Genomic DNA, 17,804 nt, shown 5'->3' with positions numbered 1-17,804 from the left:
GGCTGACTTGTTAAATTTGAGACACCCAACAGACATCCAGGTACACCATGGATCTATGAGCCTGGAGTTCAGGGGAGGGACCAAGGGGGAGTTCATTTCTGAAGACTTCAGCATATAGATGGTATTTATACTTATAACCATGTATCAGTTGAGATCCCCCATCTCTATAGATAGAGAAGAGAGCTGAGGACAGAGTCTTTGTGAAATCCCAGCCTTGAGCTTAGGAAGAAAAGAGGACCCAGCGAGGGGAGCAACAGATAGGAGAATCAAGGAGAGTAGGAGTAGCCAAGCAAAGAATGGGATTCATGAAGGAGAGAGTGAGCAATGGAGTCAAGTCTACTGAGATCAGAGGAAGAACTCCATAGAGAATGAGCTATTGGATTTCCCAACATGGGGGTCAAGGGTGACCTCAACAAAAGCCTATTTAATGGGTGAACAAATGCCTGACAGAGTGAGTTGAATAGAAGGGGAGGGGGTGGTGGACACAATGAACACAGTCTTCCAGAAGCTTTGCTGGAAAGCTCTGTAGTTGGAGGGTAATGTGGGGTCAAAGAAGGGTTTTTTGTCTTTAACACTGGAAATATTTCAGCACGTTTATGTGTTGATGTAATGAGCCACTAGAGAGGATAAAACACACAGTAGGTAGGGGAGCGGGAGGAGTCTGCTTGCTGGAACAAAGTCCAACTGTGGATGAAAGATGGCTAGGGGCTCCACTGCACAAAGGGGTGTGGCAATGCTCTCCTTTCTCAGTAGCACAGACAGGACAATCAGAAGGAAGGACAGTAGAGTCAATGGGTTCAAGTGCATGTGGATGGGTAGAGCTGCCAGCAGGAGCATGGGAGAGTCTTTTCTGATTGCTTTTCTTATTTAGGTATAATAGATTCAAGATCATCTTCTGAGAAATCAGGAGAGGAACAAGGCAATTGGATTTTGAGAAAAGAGAAAGTATGAAATAGTTCTCTAGGATAGGGTGTTAAAACCAAAATTCAACTAAGTAAATTTGAAGATTCAATTGGCTTTATTAAAACAACTCATGAATCAGCAGCATCCCATCTAGCAAGTAGAGGGGAGCCCCTCTGAGCAAAACAAAATGAAGATTTTTAAAGGCAGAGAGAGGGCATAAAAAAAAAGAAAGGAATTTATTAGCAAGGAATGCATTGTTTAGGCAAGGTTTGTCCTTTAAAGGGGAGCAGTAGGGGTCTATCAGTAAATTTTCCTAGTATTGACCTGGAAATTCTACATTGACTGGCTAAAGGTTACATTCACAGGAGGTGGAAACTGTAGTTAGGTTCAGTACTGTCTTAGTTTGCTGAGTTGGGGCCTGAACCTAACTGATGCCATTTTGAGCCTATGGTTTCCTTTTTAATGAAGGGAAGAGTGGATAGACCAGTAGATAAAGTCCTGGAAGCCCACTGGGAATGTGTGGTTATAATTGTAAAGCAAAGTGAGTCAGATTGGTGGTGTTTGGGCCCCAAGTGGGCAAGGGATGGAATGTAACTATTCCTGGGGTATGGTGTGCAAGTTTGATAAAAAAGCCAAGGGAGTCTAGAGTGATCAGAATGGAGGGTCACGAAACATGAATCCTCACTTCCCTCCTTGCAGCTTGAATGGCCTGATAAACAGTGAAAAGGTCAATGAGCCCCAAATGGTTGGTGAGCAGATATCAGAGTGTTAAAAAGGAAACCACAAGCCCAAAATGGCGTCACTTAGTCCAAATTCCCAAATTGGGGCGTAATACATAATCCAGTTGCAGTTTCAACCTCCCCCATAAATGTAGTTTTAATAGGCCAGTCAGGAATTTTCTGATAGGCACCAATGAGTCTGCCACATGGGTCCTCTCCATCCCCCAAACAAAAATAAGGTAATAGGCATGATAAGACCCTCTGCTGTTATCATGAGGGAAAGTGACTTTGTCTGGAATTATTCTTTTCTTCTGCTAATAACTTTCTTGTCCTATCCTTCTAGAAAGACCTTCCATTTTAGACACCTCAGAGTTCTCCTCTACTTGCTAGATGGGATGCCACTGATCCATGAGTTGTTTTAATAAAGCCAATTACATCTTTGAATTTACTTGGCTGAATATTTGCTATTTAACAAAAGGGAAAAATAAGAGTTGGTGTTCAGGGAGTAGAGCTCTGTGGGCCAACTTAGATCCTACTTGAATTTGGGGTGAGGTGTGGGTGAGGGGGTCCATTTTACAATGAGCAGGTAAAGCGGTGCCCTTCAATCCTGTCAGACAATGTGAAGCCAAGAGCATTCCATGAGATGTTCCACTTCATGTTTAAGAAGTACTAAACTTATTTTATAGTAATGAAAGCCTTGTAATAAAGCATAATAAAAACATTTAACACTGAGCACCTACCACGTGCTAGGCATTTGAGTGAACCTGGCTGATGCCATCTTGGACAAATCTGCCATGATGACTGCTCCATGACCTGAAGCGTTTTTGAGCACAGCATCCCCCCATTCTCTCTTTTTGTTTAACCACACCATCAAGTACACCCTGGGAAAATAAAGTCCTTGATCTGCTCTGGAGATATGTCTATGATTCTCAAACATTCCCTCCCTGCCGATCTTCCATGACTCTTCCATGACTACATAAAAGCAGGTTTTACAAGAGGGGACATTGTAGAGATCTACTGGTCCCATAGCCTCCCAATACATGCTTCTGTTCACTGGTCTCCTTAAAAACCATTTCTTACCAAACTGCACTTGGCCTTTTCCTTCAGTCTTATGGATCCTTTGGCCTTTGGAGGTCATTTTGCACATCCTTTTCATGGAACAGCCTTGTTTTGAGTACTAAATCAGTGAATCTTTACAAGAGCCTCATGCGATTGTTGTCCTCATTTTGCAGTTAAGAAGACTGGTAAAAGAAATTAACTGGCCTTTTCAATGTGTGAACTCTAATGTACAAGCCACAATCATTGTTTGTTGGAAGTAGTTGTATGGTGTTGATACTTCACAAAACTATCTCCTTGTATGTAGTAGAAAGGGACTTATGGAAAGAGTGGGCTGTTCATTTTGGGGAATATTATATCAATGAGATAAGGATCCTGGGCTTTGGGAAACATCACATTCTTCTTAGCTTTTTCTTATGTTTTAAGAAATGTCCTCTTCGTTCACCTTAGGATTTGTGAACTTGATTTAGAATATATCAGCTTGACAAGGTTGGGTTATGGCAATGATTTCCAAGGAGGGCAGGGACAGCCCCTACAGGACATCTCAGAAATTACTGAGAATTTTTTGGTTACCTCAATGACTAAATAGAGAGAGGAATACTGCTGGCATCCATGGGGTTCAGGAAAGCTAGATATTTTACAAGGCAGAGGGCTTTCATGTAGCTGTGAAACCTACTTAAATTTAAGCATACACTTTTGTCCAGTTTTAGCTGAAGTTTTCTAGTAATACACCAAATTTACTAGGAGAGCAATTCTTTTTTAAACTAAGGGAAGATTGTACTTTGTTTTGATTGGAATTTTACCAAGTTGTTCACTATTTTAGAAAATCCTCACTCTGCCTGTAGTATTTCAGTTACCAAGGCAACATACAGTATTAGTATACTATGTACCAGTTGTATTCACAGTGACACCTCTTTGTCAGATGTTATTAGAGAAGTCTCACATATTTTTGGAATCTGGCTAAGGGAAAGTTGAATTGGGGATATATTTACTGGTATACATTTATATACCTGCAGTTATTTCCATCCACAGTTATGGCTGTCTATCCAGGAGACAGAGGACCTGTGTGAATACTGGCCTCTCGCCCAGTGATATGATGTGAAGTTGCAGGGCCAGAGAACATAATGTGATATGAATGTTACATATGGAGTCTATCCTTAAATGAGGTATTTAAGTAGTTCTGGAAGAAACAGAACTTAATATTGTAGGGGCCAAGGGCAGCCTGCCCCAAATTATGCCCCTTTGGCATATTGATTATTTGAAGTAAAAGTTACTTAGAAAACAGCCAGTATAAAGACATTCAAACCCCTCTGTCCCCCTGAAAGCAGGAAATAAATCTCTCATGTGAAAAATACCCTCCCTGGGAATGCAAGCTTGTGCAGCCACTCTGGAAAACAGTATGGAGGTCCCTCAAAAAACTAAAAATAGAACTACCCTATGATCCAGCAATTGCACTACTAGGTATTAACCAAGGATACAGGTGTGCTGTTTTGAAGGGACACATGCACCCCCATGTTTATAGTAGCACTATCAATAATAGCCAAAGTATGGAAAGGGCCCAAATGTCTATCGATGGATGAATGGATAAAGAAGAGGTGGTATATATATACAATGGAGTATTACTCAGCAATCAAAAAGAATGAAATCTTGCCATTTGCAACTATGTGGATGGAACTGGAGGGTATTATGCTAAGTGAAATTAGTCAGAGAAAGACAAATATCATATGACTTCACTCATATGAGGACTTTAAGAGACAAAACAAATGAACATAAGGGAAGGAAAACAAAAATAATATAAAAACAGGGAGGGGGACAAAACATAAGAGACTCTTAAATAGGGAGAACAAACAGGGTTACTGGAGGGGGTGTCGGAGGGGTGATGGGCTAAATGAGTAAGAGGCATTAAGGAATCTGCTCCTGAAATCATTGTTGCACTATATGCTAATTTGGATGTAAATTAAAAAAAAATAAAATTAAAAAAAATCAAACAGAGACAATCAGATTCAGAGATAATAAAGATTGTTCTTTCCAAAATCAAAAAAGAAAAAAAGAAAGAAAGAAACAAACAAACAAAGAAAGAAACAAAGAAAGAAAAAAGAAAAATACCCTCCCTATGCTAACAAGTAAAACTGCATCCTTATCACTAGAGATGAAGACTTTAAAGCTGATAAAGCTGTGGAAATAAACCTTGTTACTTTTTATTCTAAATTTCTACCTTAGCCGGAATTCCATTTAGAATTTCTTACTAAAGCTCCCAAACATCTATTTTCTTTATCCTGTCAATTTCTTATAAATGTATTGTTTTTTGGTCTACAGTGTATAAAATCTGCCTGCCTTGGTCATTTCCTTAGGCTTCAATTTCAGTATTGGGCCTCCATGTACACTTAGTATAACTTTGGATTTTTTTCCTGTTAATTTGTCTCGTGTCAGTTTAATTCCTAAACCAGGGAGAATAATGCTCGGAAGTGGGATAAAGAAGGAAATTTCTTCCTCCTCAACAATACATACAAGCCAGAAGTTAGTCTATGATATCATATAGACATGTCAGAGTGCTAATTAATAGAAATATTATGTTATTTTTCTGGATTTTGTGATGCTTGTGGTAGTTGTCAGCTTTTTAAAATTGGTAATTTGCAAAAAATTAAAGATAGATAAAATATAAAATTCATAATTTGTTACTACTTGTCCATTCTAATTAAATGTCTACTTTCATGCCCACTTTTATATTCATAATTTTGTATTTTTTAGACTTTATATTTGGTCAAAATGTCATCATAATATTTATACAGGCCAATCTCTACTCAACACAGAAATTATACTTTATTTCTTCCTTTTTTGTAGGTTTATATTGTATTACTTAGCAAATTATGAGGACAGGAAAGATAGTATAATAAACTTACTCTTCCTGCCATATCATAGTCAATGACATTTTAAAAAACATTTGTTGGGGGCGCCTGGGTGGCTCAGTCGGTTAGGCGGCCGACTTCGGCTCAGGTCATGATCTCGCGGTCCGTGAGTTCGAGCCCCGCGTTGGGCTCTGTGCTGACTGCTCAGAGCCTGGAGCCTGTTTCAGATTCTGTGTCTCCCTCTCTCTCTGACCCTCCCCGGTTCATGCTCTCTCTCTGTCTCAAAAATAAATAAACATTAAAAAAATTAAAAAAAAAAAAACATTTGTTGAATGCCGATTCTGCGTAGGCATTATTCTAGGAGATATCTCATTTAATCCCTAAACAAAAATTTGCAAAGTCTCTCAAATGGGGTCTTAGGACCGCTTCACACTCTTTTTTTCCCTATAATTTTTTCCTAGTTTTATTGAAAAATAATTGACATACATTACTGTATAAGTTTAAGGCATACAATGGTTTGATTTACATATGCTGTGAAATGATTACCATAATAGGTTCAGCTAACATCCATCTTCTCATAAATACAACAAAAAGAAAGAAGAAAAGAAAAAAGGAAAGAAAAAATTCTCCTTAAGGTAAGAAAGATCATATATCTTTTGCTATTAATTTTTTGGCTTATTTTTTAAAAATTCCACATATAAGTGACATTGTTTAAAAAAATTTTTTTTAATGTTTATTTATTTTTGAGAGAGACAAGGCATGAGCGGGGGAGGGGCAGAGAGCGAGGGAGACACAGAATCTGAAGCAGGCTCCAGGCTCTGAGCTGCCAGCACAGAGCCTGATGTGGGCTTGAACTCATGAACCGCGAGAACATGACCTGAGCTGACTTAACCGACTGAGCCACCCAGGTGCCCCTAAGTGACATATGCTTAAAGAGAACCTCCAAGATTGAGTGTTTCAGGCCCCATAAAACATACTTGCTCCCAAATAAAAGTTTATCAGAGGATTCTCACTCCTAATTTTCTGTCTCTACCACCTCATCTCCACCACACCCTGCCTCACTGCTAGTTAGCCATTTCATTAATTTCTGATTTCCTCTGTGATTTTTGCAAAATTAAGCAAATATGAATATACACACATATGTATTCTTATTTAACCTTTTATTTTACACCAAAGGCGGCATGCTTGTGTTCATTATTCTTATGCAAACAAAAATTCTTTAAGTTGTCAAATATATCATTTTCATTTGATTTTCTGGATTTTTAGTAATAGTCATCAAAGACTTTTTCCATTTTTGTGTTATAAAGAAATTGTCAATATTTTCTTCTAGTACTTTTAGTTTTCAATTTTTAATCTGATATAAACCATAAAGTACATATCCAATTTTTTCTATTTTCAAGTGGCTGTCTGATTGTCCTAACACCATTTATTAAAAAGTCCACCCCTTCCCCCAGTGATTGAGATGCCATCTTAAGCATACACTAACGTTTGTATGTACTTGGCTCTATTTCTAGATAAATTCTGAACTTGATGTTCCATTGACCTACTTGCCTATTCATGCACCAATAGCACATTATTTTAATATCTGATAGGGGCTAGCTGTCCCCTCAGTCTACCATTCTTGCTGTTTATTTCATCATAAAAACTTTTGAGAATCAACCTGTCTAGCCTGAGAAAATAATTGGTTTTTAAAATTAAGATTGTGTTAAATTTTACACATGAACTTGGAGAAAATGGACATCTCTGTATAGCAATGGTTTTGCATATTAGCAACACCTGAGTATCTTGAAGAAAATACCAGTTCCTGGTTTCTTCTCCAGGAATTTAATTTGACTGGGGATGGACCCCCGAATAGCTGCAATGTTTGAAGACTCCCAGGTGGTTCTAATGAACAGCCAAAGTTGGGAGTCATACGCCTAGTCCACAGGTATGTGGATACACATTATTTGTGTCTGTTTGGTTGCCGAGAGGCAGCAAGTTAGTCCAGGTGTCCCAAAAGGGCTATTGCTTTCTTAACTCAAATTGTGAGTGCTGTGTAGGCAGAACTCTGGAGCCCAGCACCTGCATTTTACAGTAAGATTCTGCTGATATCGGGTTAAGCACTTTTGCAAATTTGTACCACACTTAACCAGGTGAAATGACCTTCACCTCTCTGTTTTTGTCTCTTGTGATCACTGCTCTATCCACAGAGCCTAGAATAGTTCCTGGTACATAGCAGGCTCTCGATAAATACATGCCATATGAATTAATTGCATATTCCCGCGCTGAAATGACAGCCAGTGAATATCGGACGACCCTGCACCATTTTTAATTCTAACATCGGATCACTGAAACACATTTATATTTCTGACTGAAAGAGCCATGACCTCTTTTATAATGACTGGGTCTGCGGCAAGATATAGCGCATACTTCGACTTAACCTCCTCCATCCACCCCCAACTCTCCAAAGATGAAAACCTGCCCTAATAAGGTAGCACCGAAACCTGGTTCCGGGTCACGTGAAGCGAGTGGCACCGGCCGACAGAAGACCCTCCCTCGCTCCTGCGCACAGCTTCTGCGCCGGTTTCTTGAGGAGCGTTCGCAGGCTCAGAGGCCTCGCTTACACCCTGGCTCCGCCCAGCTCACTCCTAGGGGGCGGGACGAAGGGCGGGCGGTGGGGGAAGAGGCTGGGCGGTGGCTGCGCGCGTGCGCCGAAAAGAGCTGAGGGGCAGGCGCACCGTGGCGGGCCTGGCTTAAGCGATTTCAGACAAGATGCAGGTAAAGAACCTGGGGGGCCGAGTCCTGGAGACTGCCGCAGTTCGTTTGCCCCGCGTGTCATCGGCGGACCGTCCGGGCTGGGACTGTGGGAAGCCCTTGGGCGCCACCGACGCCGGGGAGGTCACACGAGTCTAGGCCCGGCGCAGGCGCAGTGCGAGAGGGCGGGCGTGGTCCCTCCGAGAAACTGCGGGCTGGGCCTCCACACTCCCGTAGTTGTAACCCCTCCAAATCTCAGTCTTTGGGGGCTCTCTCTTCTTGAGGTCAGATCCTGCAAAGCCTGTGAAGGACTCGTCGCATCCCACCTGGCAGGGTTACTTCCTATTTGTTAATTTCCGTAACACCTGAGCGGGGGTGTTATAGGCTCGTTGTGTGGATGTGGAAGCTGAGGCTCGGAGAAGGGAAGGGGCCGACCTGGAGGTCCGGTAACTTGAAACAGTGGCGGAACCTGTGTTCCTGAAACCACTTAGAGCTGGTTGAGTGGATAGTTACATCCTCTTTCTCCCTAACGTTGGTGTTTAGGTTGAAGTGTGCTCCCTTTCAGATTCCCTGGCTTTCAGAGCTCAGCCCTGGGGTCTCTCTCTTCAGTCTTAAAATAGAGTCAAATTGGCCTCCTTTCCCCCCGTATCTGGAATTTTCTAATGAAATTGGCCTAAAACTTAAAGTGAAAGAAAATGAAGCCGCCTAGCATCAGTCTCTCCTGATTCTACTCCTGACTGTATTGCAGTCACTCAGAACTTTGAGATACTCCGTATCTCTGCTCTTGGGCCGTTTGCACATGCTGGTCCCTCTGCCTGGAAAGTAATTTCTTACTTGCCTATCCTGTGGAATGCAGACCTCTTGCAACTTTCTAGGTCAGCAGCCTGTTGATCATTGCACTTGCCACAATGTGTAATATCTATATATCTATATATCTATATTTATTTGTTTATTGCCTGCCTCTTTCTCTCAACTGTAAAATAGGTGACACCATGCTTCCCTACTATGTATTACAATAATTTACATATAGTGGGTACTTAATATCTGTTGAATGAATCACTCCAAGTCAGTAATTAAATTACTGAAAAACCATCTCAGCCTTGGTACAGCATTGATACTGATCTGTGCATCATATCCTGATATTTACCCAAAACTAATTCCTGGGTGTGTATGTTTAGGGGGGTGCAGAGTGAAGGTGCAGTGAAGGACAGGAAAAAGAACAGGGGGTGTGGGTCATGTGACACTTTCTCAGAAACAGGTCACAGTATAATTTGGTTTGAATTCCTCTTCCCTCCACCTTTTGCATTCGACCCTTTCCCCAGTATGACACCCTCCATAGTGGACTTTGCACTCATGGTATCCTTGGTCCACTTGCACTAGGACCCCAATGCAGACACTGAGTGGAATGACATCTTACGCAAAAAGGGCATCTTGCCCTCAAAGGAAAGTTTGAAAGACCTGGAAAAGGAGGCAGAAGAGGAGGAACAGCGAGTCCTTCAGCAGTCAGTTGGTGAGCTTGCTTACATTCATTTTTGTTCTGTCTCTCTCTGGGGTAAGAAACAACTTTCTAGGTCCTAAGTGGTTTGGTGGAAGGATGCTCTGAGCAGGAATTGGGAGCCAGAGATTGGAGTGCTGGAATGGGCACTAACTCTGGGACCTCTGGCGAGTCACAGGCTTTCTCTAACCTTCAACTTCCTGGGCTTTAGAAATGGGACTTCAGAGGCCTCCTTCATTTCCATAATTTCTTGTCTGTGTCAGATGGGCACATGATAAACCTGAAGAAAATACTTGAGTTGTACTTTTTGTCCCATTGATCACAGGGGCTAGTACTTTTGTCTTCTGTTTATACATTAGAGCTAATTTAGAGATGGATTCATTAGAAAGCGTTTATCCAGTGAATGTTTATTAAATGATCATCTGCCAGGTGTAATTCTAAGCATTGGGGCTTTAGTTGTGTGCAGGCCAGACAAAAATCCCTGTCCTCGTGGCACTTACATTCTATTGGGAGAGATAAACAATAAGCAATACATAAGTAAATATAGGAAAATAAAGCAGGGAAAGGCCTCAAAAGGGTGGGAGGAGGGGTGAGTGTAATTCTAGATAGGGTCAGAAAGAGCCTCAGTAGGAGTGACTTTGAGTAGACCTAAGAGTTGAATCAAGCTACTTAAGTAAGTGAAGAGCATGTTAGAGAATCATCTGGGAAGCCAATATGACTGGGAAAGAGTAGTAAGTTCAGAGAGGCAACTAGGGGTCCAACCATTGAGGACCTTGTATCTTTTAATAAAGGCCTTGGGTTTTATGTCTAGTGGGGTGGGAATCACTAGAGGTTTGAACAGAGGATTGACATGTTGACAGCACCCTCCTGCTGCTGCCTTACTGAGCATGCAAGATGGGCAGAAAGTCAGGAAGTAGACAGTTTAGTATAGAAACTACTGCACTAATTCAGGTAGGAGGTACGATTGGCTTGGACCAGCCTGCATGGTGTTGGTGGAAGTGGTGAGAAGAGGTTGGATCTGGAAATAATTTGAAGGTAGGGCCAATAGGCTTTTCTGGTGGATCCTGTGAGGGGCGTGAGGAAAAGTAAGCGAAAGATGACTGCAGGGTGTTGGGCTTGAGCAGCCTGAGGGATGGAGTGACCACCAACTGAGATGAGGAAGGCTTGGTGAGTAGCAGTTTGGAGCTAGGATCAGGAGCTCTATTTGGAACACAGTAACATTGAGATTTTTATTAGTCCAGTAGAGATGATAGGTAGGCTGTTGGCCATGTTTTTCTCCAAATCAGAGAAGTATGGGCTGGAGGCATAAAGTCATGAGGTGCAGTCACCAAGGGAGTGGATATAGATAAAAAAAGGAGTCAAATCAGCAGAGGTTCAAAGGAAGGGCAGTCATAGAAAGAAGTAGGACGAGGGAAGGCATCCTGCAAGCCAGAGGAGGACCATCTTTCAAAGAGAAGGCAGTGGGGGGTTGGATTAATGCTGCTCATCCATCAGGAAGTGGAGGTCATTGTTGATCTTGATAAGAGCAATTTGTTTAGTGTTGGAGTTGGGGTTGGAGGATAAAAATCTGATTTGATGTCAAGAAGCAAGAATATGGCAGTAAAAACAAAATAGAGATTTTGTAGCAGTTGGTTAAAAGGAAAGAGAGCTGCCTACCTATCACTCACAAGAGAAGAACCAGAAGTCCTGTAATAATCCCTTTAACTCTAGGGAAGGTGTGCCAGGGAGGACACCCACTGGTATCCCCCGTGTCCTCAGAGACAGGATTGTTAAAACTCCAGGTCATGGGTGTGTGTGCTTGAAGAGCAGACCAGGTGAGTTTAGGCAAATACAACTCTCTTGTTTTATAAACTCGGGAAACTTCTCATTCATATCCCTACAATTGCATGGAGGTAGGAGAGTCAGTTCTGCTGCATATGTCAACATAGGCCTATCTTTTTTAAAACACACTTAAGTTCTTATTTACTAGTGTAATACCTTCAGTATTTTTTATTTTGGTTTTGCCGAGTGAGTTTTGTTGGTGTTGCATGCACATCTTTAGGAGAAAAGAAAAGGAGGAAAAACAAAATGCAAGTTTGTTCATCTTTTAAATATTTTGGTTTTTGCTAACTTAACTACATTCAGTGAAAACATATGAAGATATGACTTTGGAAGAGCTGGAAGAAAATGAAGACGAGTTTAATGAGGAAGATGAACGTGCTATTGAAATGTACAGGTTAGTGCCACCCAGAGGGACTGTTTGTTTTTTTGTGTGGCACTAAAATGTGTGTCTTTTGAAAAGTTAACTTTCTGACCGAGATAACATTTGGAAAGTTTTATATAATTAAATAGTAATTTGCAGATTTCAGTGAACTAGTCTTGGACTTCTGCCATGTGGCAAATAAATAAACATGGATCTTTATAAAGGTTGCTGTGTGAAAGGTGTGTGGGACGTGTGGGCTGGATGTGTAAGATGTCTTTCTCCTCCTTCTGCGGTACAGGCAGCAAAGACTGGCTGAGTGGAAAGCAACTCAACTAAAGAATAAATATGGAGAAGTTTTGGAGATCTCAGGAAAGGATTATGTTCAAGAAGTTACTAAAGCCGGTGAGGGCTTGTGGGTAATCTTGCACCTTTACAAACAAGGGTGAGCTGACCTTACGTACTATCCTTAAATGTTAATTTGAATTTATGCCTTGGATATCCCAGGCTTAATCCACATTGGAGGTTTTGTTTGTTTGTTTTTTAAACTAGTATTTTGTTTTTGTTGCTGATTTGCCCAAACCTAATGCCTAATTTTTGTCTTTAGACTTTCAAATTAATATTTGTGGCTAATAATGTTTTTTATTACATCATAGCAATGAAGATTGCTTTTATTGAAAAAGAATTCCTTATTTATCCTTCTAGAGAAACTCTGGCATTTCAAAATTGCATGTAGTGAATCATTCTCGTAGATGTCGGGGGTGACCTTTATAATAATTGTTCCAGGCAAGTGACGCAGTGGTGCTCCGCTGTGCCTCACTTCCAGCTGCATTCTCCTACTGTGTACTTGTGTAGAAATTTTTTGAAAAGCAGGAAATACTTTCTGACCTTTTTCACTCCTGAATCTTGAATGTTCTCTCATATAGGTGGGCATAATAATTATCTTTTACATTGAAGCTGTTTTTTTGAGTTACTACTGAGTCAAATTAAATTGCATTTTAGATTTTGAGTTCTTTATTTTCCCTGAACTTATCAGAAAGGTTTTTTAAAAAATGTTTAATCATCTTGACTGGAGTAGCAGAATCATTTGTGAAGCTATTAGGATTTACATAGGGTAGAAGGGTAGTTGAGCTTTGCCCAATATAAATGCAGAATCACAATTGCTTCTATTTCTGTTTTATAGGTTTTCTCGCTCACTGTTGTTTCCCATTTCTACTTTACAGGATTCCCCTCTGTGCCCTCATAAATCAGCACTTCAGTGGACTTGCCAGGAAGTTTCCTGATGTCAAATTTATCAAAGCCATTTCAACAACCTGCATACCTAATTATCCTGATAGGAATCTGCCTACAATATTTGTTTACCTTGAAGGAGATATCAAGGCTCAATTTATTGGACCTCTGGTGTTTGGTGGCATGAACCTGACAATAGATGGTAAGGGCTTCTTTGAGGTGGTCTAGGGCATGTGAGCAATGACCAGTGCATGTTAGAGATGATGAGGGGATGTTTCTGTTGAACAGACATGTGTTAGATGATTTGTGAAAGTCATCTTTGCCCCTGTGTGTTGTCAAAAGGAAAGAAGCACATTTAATCTCTCATTAGATGAGTCACTGGGGGCAGTTACAACTGGGCTCTAATAATTCTATTAAAAGAGGACACAATGGACTTTAAAATATGTATATTTAATACTTATGTCTAATAGGTTTTATTTGCCCCTATAGTTGGGTATGTTTTAAGTTACAGCTAAAGATCTCAGCATTCATTTTTTGTTTAATTCACATGAACATATTACTGGTATTTATACTTTTTTATACTGACATGCATAAAAATGTTTAAGAATATTTTCCCAGTTGGGGGCGCCTGGGTGGCTCAGTCAGTTAAGCAGCCGACTTCGGCTCAGGTCACGATCTCGCGGTCCGTGAGTTCGAGCCCCGCGTCGGGCTCTGTGCTGACAGCTCGGAGCCTGGAGCCTGCTTCAGATTCTGTGTCTCCCTCTCTCTCACCCTCCCCCGTTCATGCTCTGTCTCTCTCTGTCTCAAAAATAAATAAACGTTAAAAAAAAAAAATTAAAAAAAAAAAAAAAGAATATTTTCTCAGTTGAATGTCTTAGTGGCTTTTAAGTTAAATTAGAAGTTTATTGAATTCTGCCTCTTAACTCCTGAAGGATATATCCTTTTATTCCTGAAGGACGTGTCTTTTATTCCTTTCTACCTGTTACACGAGGTGTTGAACTATGTACATACTCATAGCATGAAAGAGAGAACCTGAGGCCCAAGGGTTTCCACCTAAGTCACTCATTGAAATAATGTGTCCACCTGTGCTTTAAAAAAACATTAGGGGTGCCTGGGTGGCAAATTGGGTTAAGCATCTGGCTTTAGCTCAGGTCATGATGATCTCACGTTTCATGGATTCAAGCCCTGCATCGGGCTCCATACTGGCAGTTCAGAGCCTGGAGCCTGCTTTGGATTCTGTGTCTCTCTCTCTGTCCCTCCTCTACTCGTGCTCTCTGTCTCTCTCAAAATAAATAAATAACATTAAAAAAAAAGTAAAAAAATAAAATAAAAAAATGTTCAAATGTGACTTTACATACTATTTTATGTAACTATTTTATGTAAGATACTTGTGAGTACATACTATTTTATGTACTATTTTATGTAAGATACTTGTAAGATAAGTATAGCATGTGTACATACATACACACATTACATCAGTTATACATTATTCAAATCTTCAAAGGCATACAGCATTTCTAAATATTTCTAAACTATATGTTTTCATCTTATTCTTTTTTTTTTTTTTTTTTTTTATGTTTATTCATTTTTTGGAGAGAGAGACAGAGCATGAGTGGAAGAGGGGCAGAGAAACAGGGAGACACAGAATCCGAAGCAGGCTCCAGGTTCTGGCTGTCAGCACAGAGCCAGACTTGGGGCTTGAACCTATGAACCATGAGATCATGACCTGGGCTGAAGTTGGTTGCTCAACTGACTGAGCTGCCCAGGTGCCCCTCTGGTGTTTTGAATCTTACCATGAGGGGACAGAGAAGGGTATACGATAGTAACAGTCTTTATTTGTAGAAATAATTTGAGGATTAGTGAACTTACAATTATTGCGTGGAAGTGAATAATAACATTAATACATACACCTATACATATATGTATGTATATATGTATAGGTGGATTTAAATATATTCTTGAGTCAAGAATCAGAATTAAGATTTTTTTTTTTAAGAAATTTGTTGAATTTTCATAACATTCAACTGAGGTACCTAGAGTTGTAAACACTGGTGTTAATGATCTCCATGGAGCATTTTAAATTAATATGACTTAAATAAAGTGGTTGTCATATTTTAATGGAGTTATCTAATTGGCAGAGCATCACTTAAACCTGTTTGCTGTTTGCTGTAGTCTCTCATGTAGCCCTTAGTTCTGCTTGGAGTCTTTTCTGCAATGCAAAATGTATCCCTTGATTTCACTTCACAAGGTCTCACATCCTTGTGGAGTTTCGTTGATTACAAGAGAGTGAGGGGCACCTGGGTGGCTCAGTTGTGCGTCTGACTTGATTTTGGCTCAGGTTCTGATCTCATGGTTCACGAGATCAAGCCCTGTGTTGTGCTCTGCACTAACAGTGTGGAGCCTACTTGGGATTCTCTCTCCCTCTCTCTGCTCCTCCCCTGCTTGCATGGACATGTGCTCCCCTCTCTCCCAAAATAAATAAACAAGTGAAATACAGGAACTGAGGTTTTAGTCACTGATTTATTTTCTTGGTACTGCTTTTATTACTTCAGACAAATGTGTAAGTTCTGGGATGTCATCATACATTTATCCTTTGACTCTAGTAGACTGAGATGCCGGCCATGAGGCCTAAGAATTTCCTTTTGTTAACTAAAATTAGACTTAATGATTAGATTGCCAGAAGGACTGTGAAAAGTATTTCCTTTGAATGTTTCATGATGATTTCTTTCCTGGAAAACTGTGCAAGTTGAGAAGCGGTAGTCATTAGAAGACAGGTTTAGTCTTTGGTTTTTAATTACCATGTAGGTTCAAATACAGGAAAACCTTGGATTGCGAGTAAGTTATTCTGCAAGTGTTGTGCAAGATGAGCAAGCATTTCTAATAAATTCTAACTTGGTAAATGAGCAGTGTCTTGCAATATGAGTAGTACATGATGCTGAATGTCACACAATCAAACTGAGCCAGTGGTAGTTTTTTCTTTCTCTCTCTCTCAATCTGAGGGATTGTGGGTGATCATTTCGGATGCTTGGTCTCAGACCACACTGTTTAGCAGAAATCAGTGTTTTTTCAGAACATTGGAAGGTGCCCACAACTGGCACTAGTGTATTTTTTGTCACTTCAAAGCACCAATGAACTGTCCTTTGCTTTTCCATACACGAGTAAGCTTGGGAATGCTTTGTTTCATTCTAGGTCAGGCTGCCTGCAGATATAGACCCTTTCCTCTGCTGCTTTATTACCAGTTACATTAAATACAGTAGATGACAAGAGTTTATTAATAGTGTACTGTAGTCAACATCCATGCCAGCATATATAATGGCTCCCATGCAGAGAGTCCATTGAGCCAATAGATAGCAGTGATTCCATTAGTGATAGTGAAAGTCGTCCTATACAATAACCCTCCTCTCTTGTCTCCTTCACATCAGCCACGAAGGTTTTGAAAGGTTAAGTGCAGGTTAATTTGTTTATTTTTCTTTATATTTTGTATTTTATTATTTTATATTACATTACAGTATTGTAATCATTTTTATATGAGTGTTTTTGGGTTGTGGAATGAATCATCTGAGTTTCCATTATTTCTTATGGGGAAATTAACTTTGATATACGAGTGATTTGGATTACAAGCATGTTTCTGCAATGAATTATGCTTGCAAACCAAGGTTTTACTGTATATGTAATATCTCATTTGATCTCATCTTCTGAAAAAGCATTTGAAAGTATTTTGTTTTCCTCCTTAAGGGTCTAATTTTTTTTTCTTCTAGGCACCTTATAATTGTAGCACTAAAATTGTCATCAAATGTTGATGATCATAGTTTCTGCTTAGAAAAAAACTGGCTTGACGGGCTTGAGGACGAGGGTCTTGTGCTGACTGTCTTAGGTGATTTGGCTTTTCTTTGTCACGTAGAGTTGGAGTGGAAACTGTCAGAATCTGGAGCAATCAAGACAGATCTGGAGGAAAACCCTAAGAAACCAATTGAAGACACTTTGCTATCCTCGGTGCGGTGCTCTATCCCCACAAGAAGGAACAGTGATTCTGAGGATGACTAAGACTATGGCCTCGGTAATGTGCCAAACTTCCTTGATGTGACAAATCATCTGGATTTTTTGAAAAAGGTTAAAGTAGAAATGTCTTTGGCTTTTAGCCTTTTATAATTATGTTTCAAATCTCATAGATCTCAGAAATCATTACTGGGAATCCTATTACATTTCTTGGAACTCCCTTTTTAAATTAATAACATTTCCTTAAAAAAATAAAAATAAAAACCAGCTGCTGGTATGACAGACATCTATGTTTTCCTCACTTGTATTTTAAGCTATAAAACTGTCTATTCACTATTTGTCCACATTTAACTATATAAGAGGAAATGTGGAGTGTCTTTTAATAATGTGAGGAGGTTTTACAGTGGAAAATTGCAAACTAAGTTTTGTAGTCACATCATTTATTTTTATTTTATAAGGCTAGCAATAGAATTATTAAAGGAATGATTGATAGGAAAAATCCTAGTATTTGCCCTATTTAGAAGAAACAGGCAATAATTTTTATAAAACATTGTCCTATGAAAGCAATAACTAAATGATTCCAGTTTATTGCCATTTTTGCTTAAATGTTTTTTTCTAGTTAAAATAATTTTTGTCTCAGACTGTTG

At 39.9% G+C, this 17,804-nt stretch overlaps 1 protein-coding gene across 1 annotated transcript; it reads left to right on the top strand.

The window, feature by feature from the left end:
* The first annotated feature begins 8,158 nt into the window (after positions 1 to 8,158).
* LOC125917125 (phosducin-like protein 3) lies at positions 8,159 to 17,441 on the top strand. Its single transcript, XM_049623391.1, has 6 exons — positions 8,159 to 8,281; positions 9,638 to 9,767; positions 11,877 to 11,967; positions 12,233 to 12,376; positions 13,155 to 13,363; positions 17,063 to 17,441. Exons 1-6 carry the CDS (start codon positions 8,276 to 8,278, stop codon positions 17,203 to 17,205), a joined length of 723 nt encoding a protein of 240 aa, XP_049479348.1. The 5' UTR covers positions 8,159 to 8,275; the 3' UTR covers positions 17,206 to 17,441.
* Positions 17,442 to 17,804: the final 363 nt, after the last annotated feature.

Source organism: Panthera uncia, unplaced genomic scaffold (genome assembly GCF_023721935.1).
Source record: "Panthera uncia isolate 11264 unplaced genomic scaffold, Puncia_PCG_1.0 HiC_scaffold_1509, whole genome shotgun sequence".
NCBI lineage: Eukaryota > Metazoa > Chordata > Mammalia > Carnivora > Felidae > Panthera > Panthera uncia.
This window is presented reverse-complemented; position numbering and strand designations above follow the sequence as displayed.

What these genes read in the sequence shown, in the direction of transcription:
- LOC125917125 (XM_049623391.1), top strand. An exon ending in CGTGCTATTGAAATGTACAG is followed by an intron (nt 11,968 to 12,232) that starts GTTAGTGCCACC and finishes TCTGCGGTACAG; the next exon opens with GCAGCAAAGACTGGCTGAGT. An exon ending in CATGAACCTGACAATAGATG is followed by an intron (nt 13,364 to 17,062) that starts GTAAGGGCTTCT and finishes TTTGTCACGTAG; the next exon opens with AGTTGGAGTGGAAACTGTCA.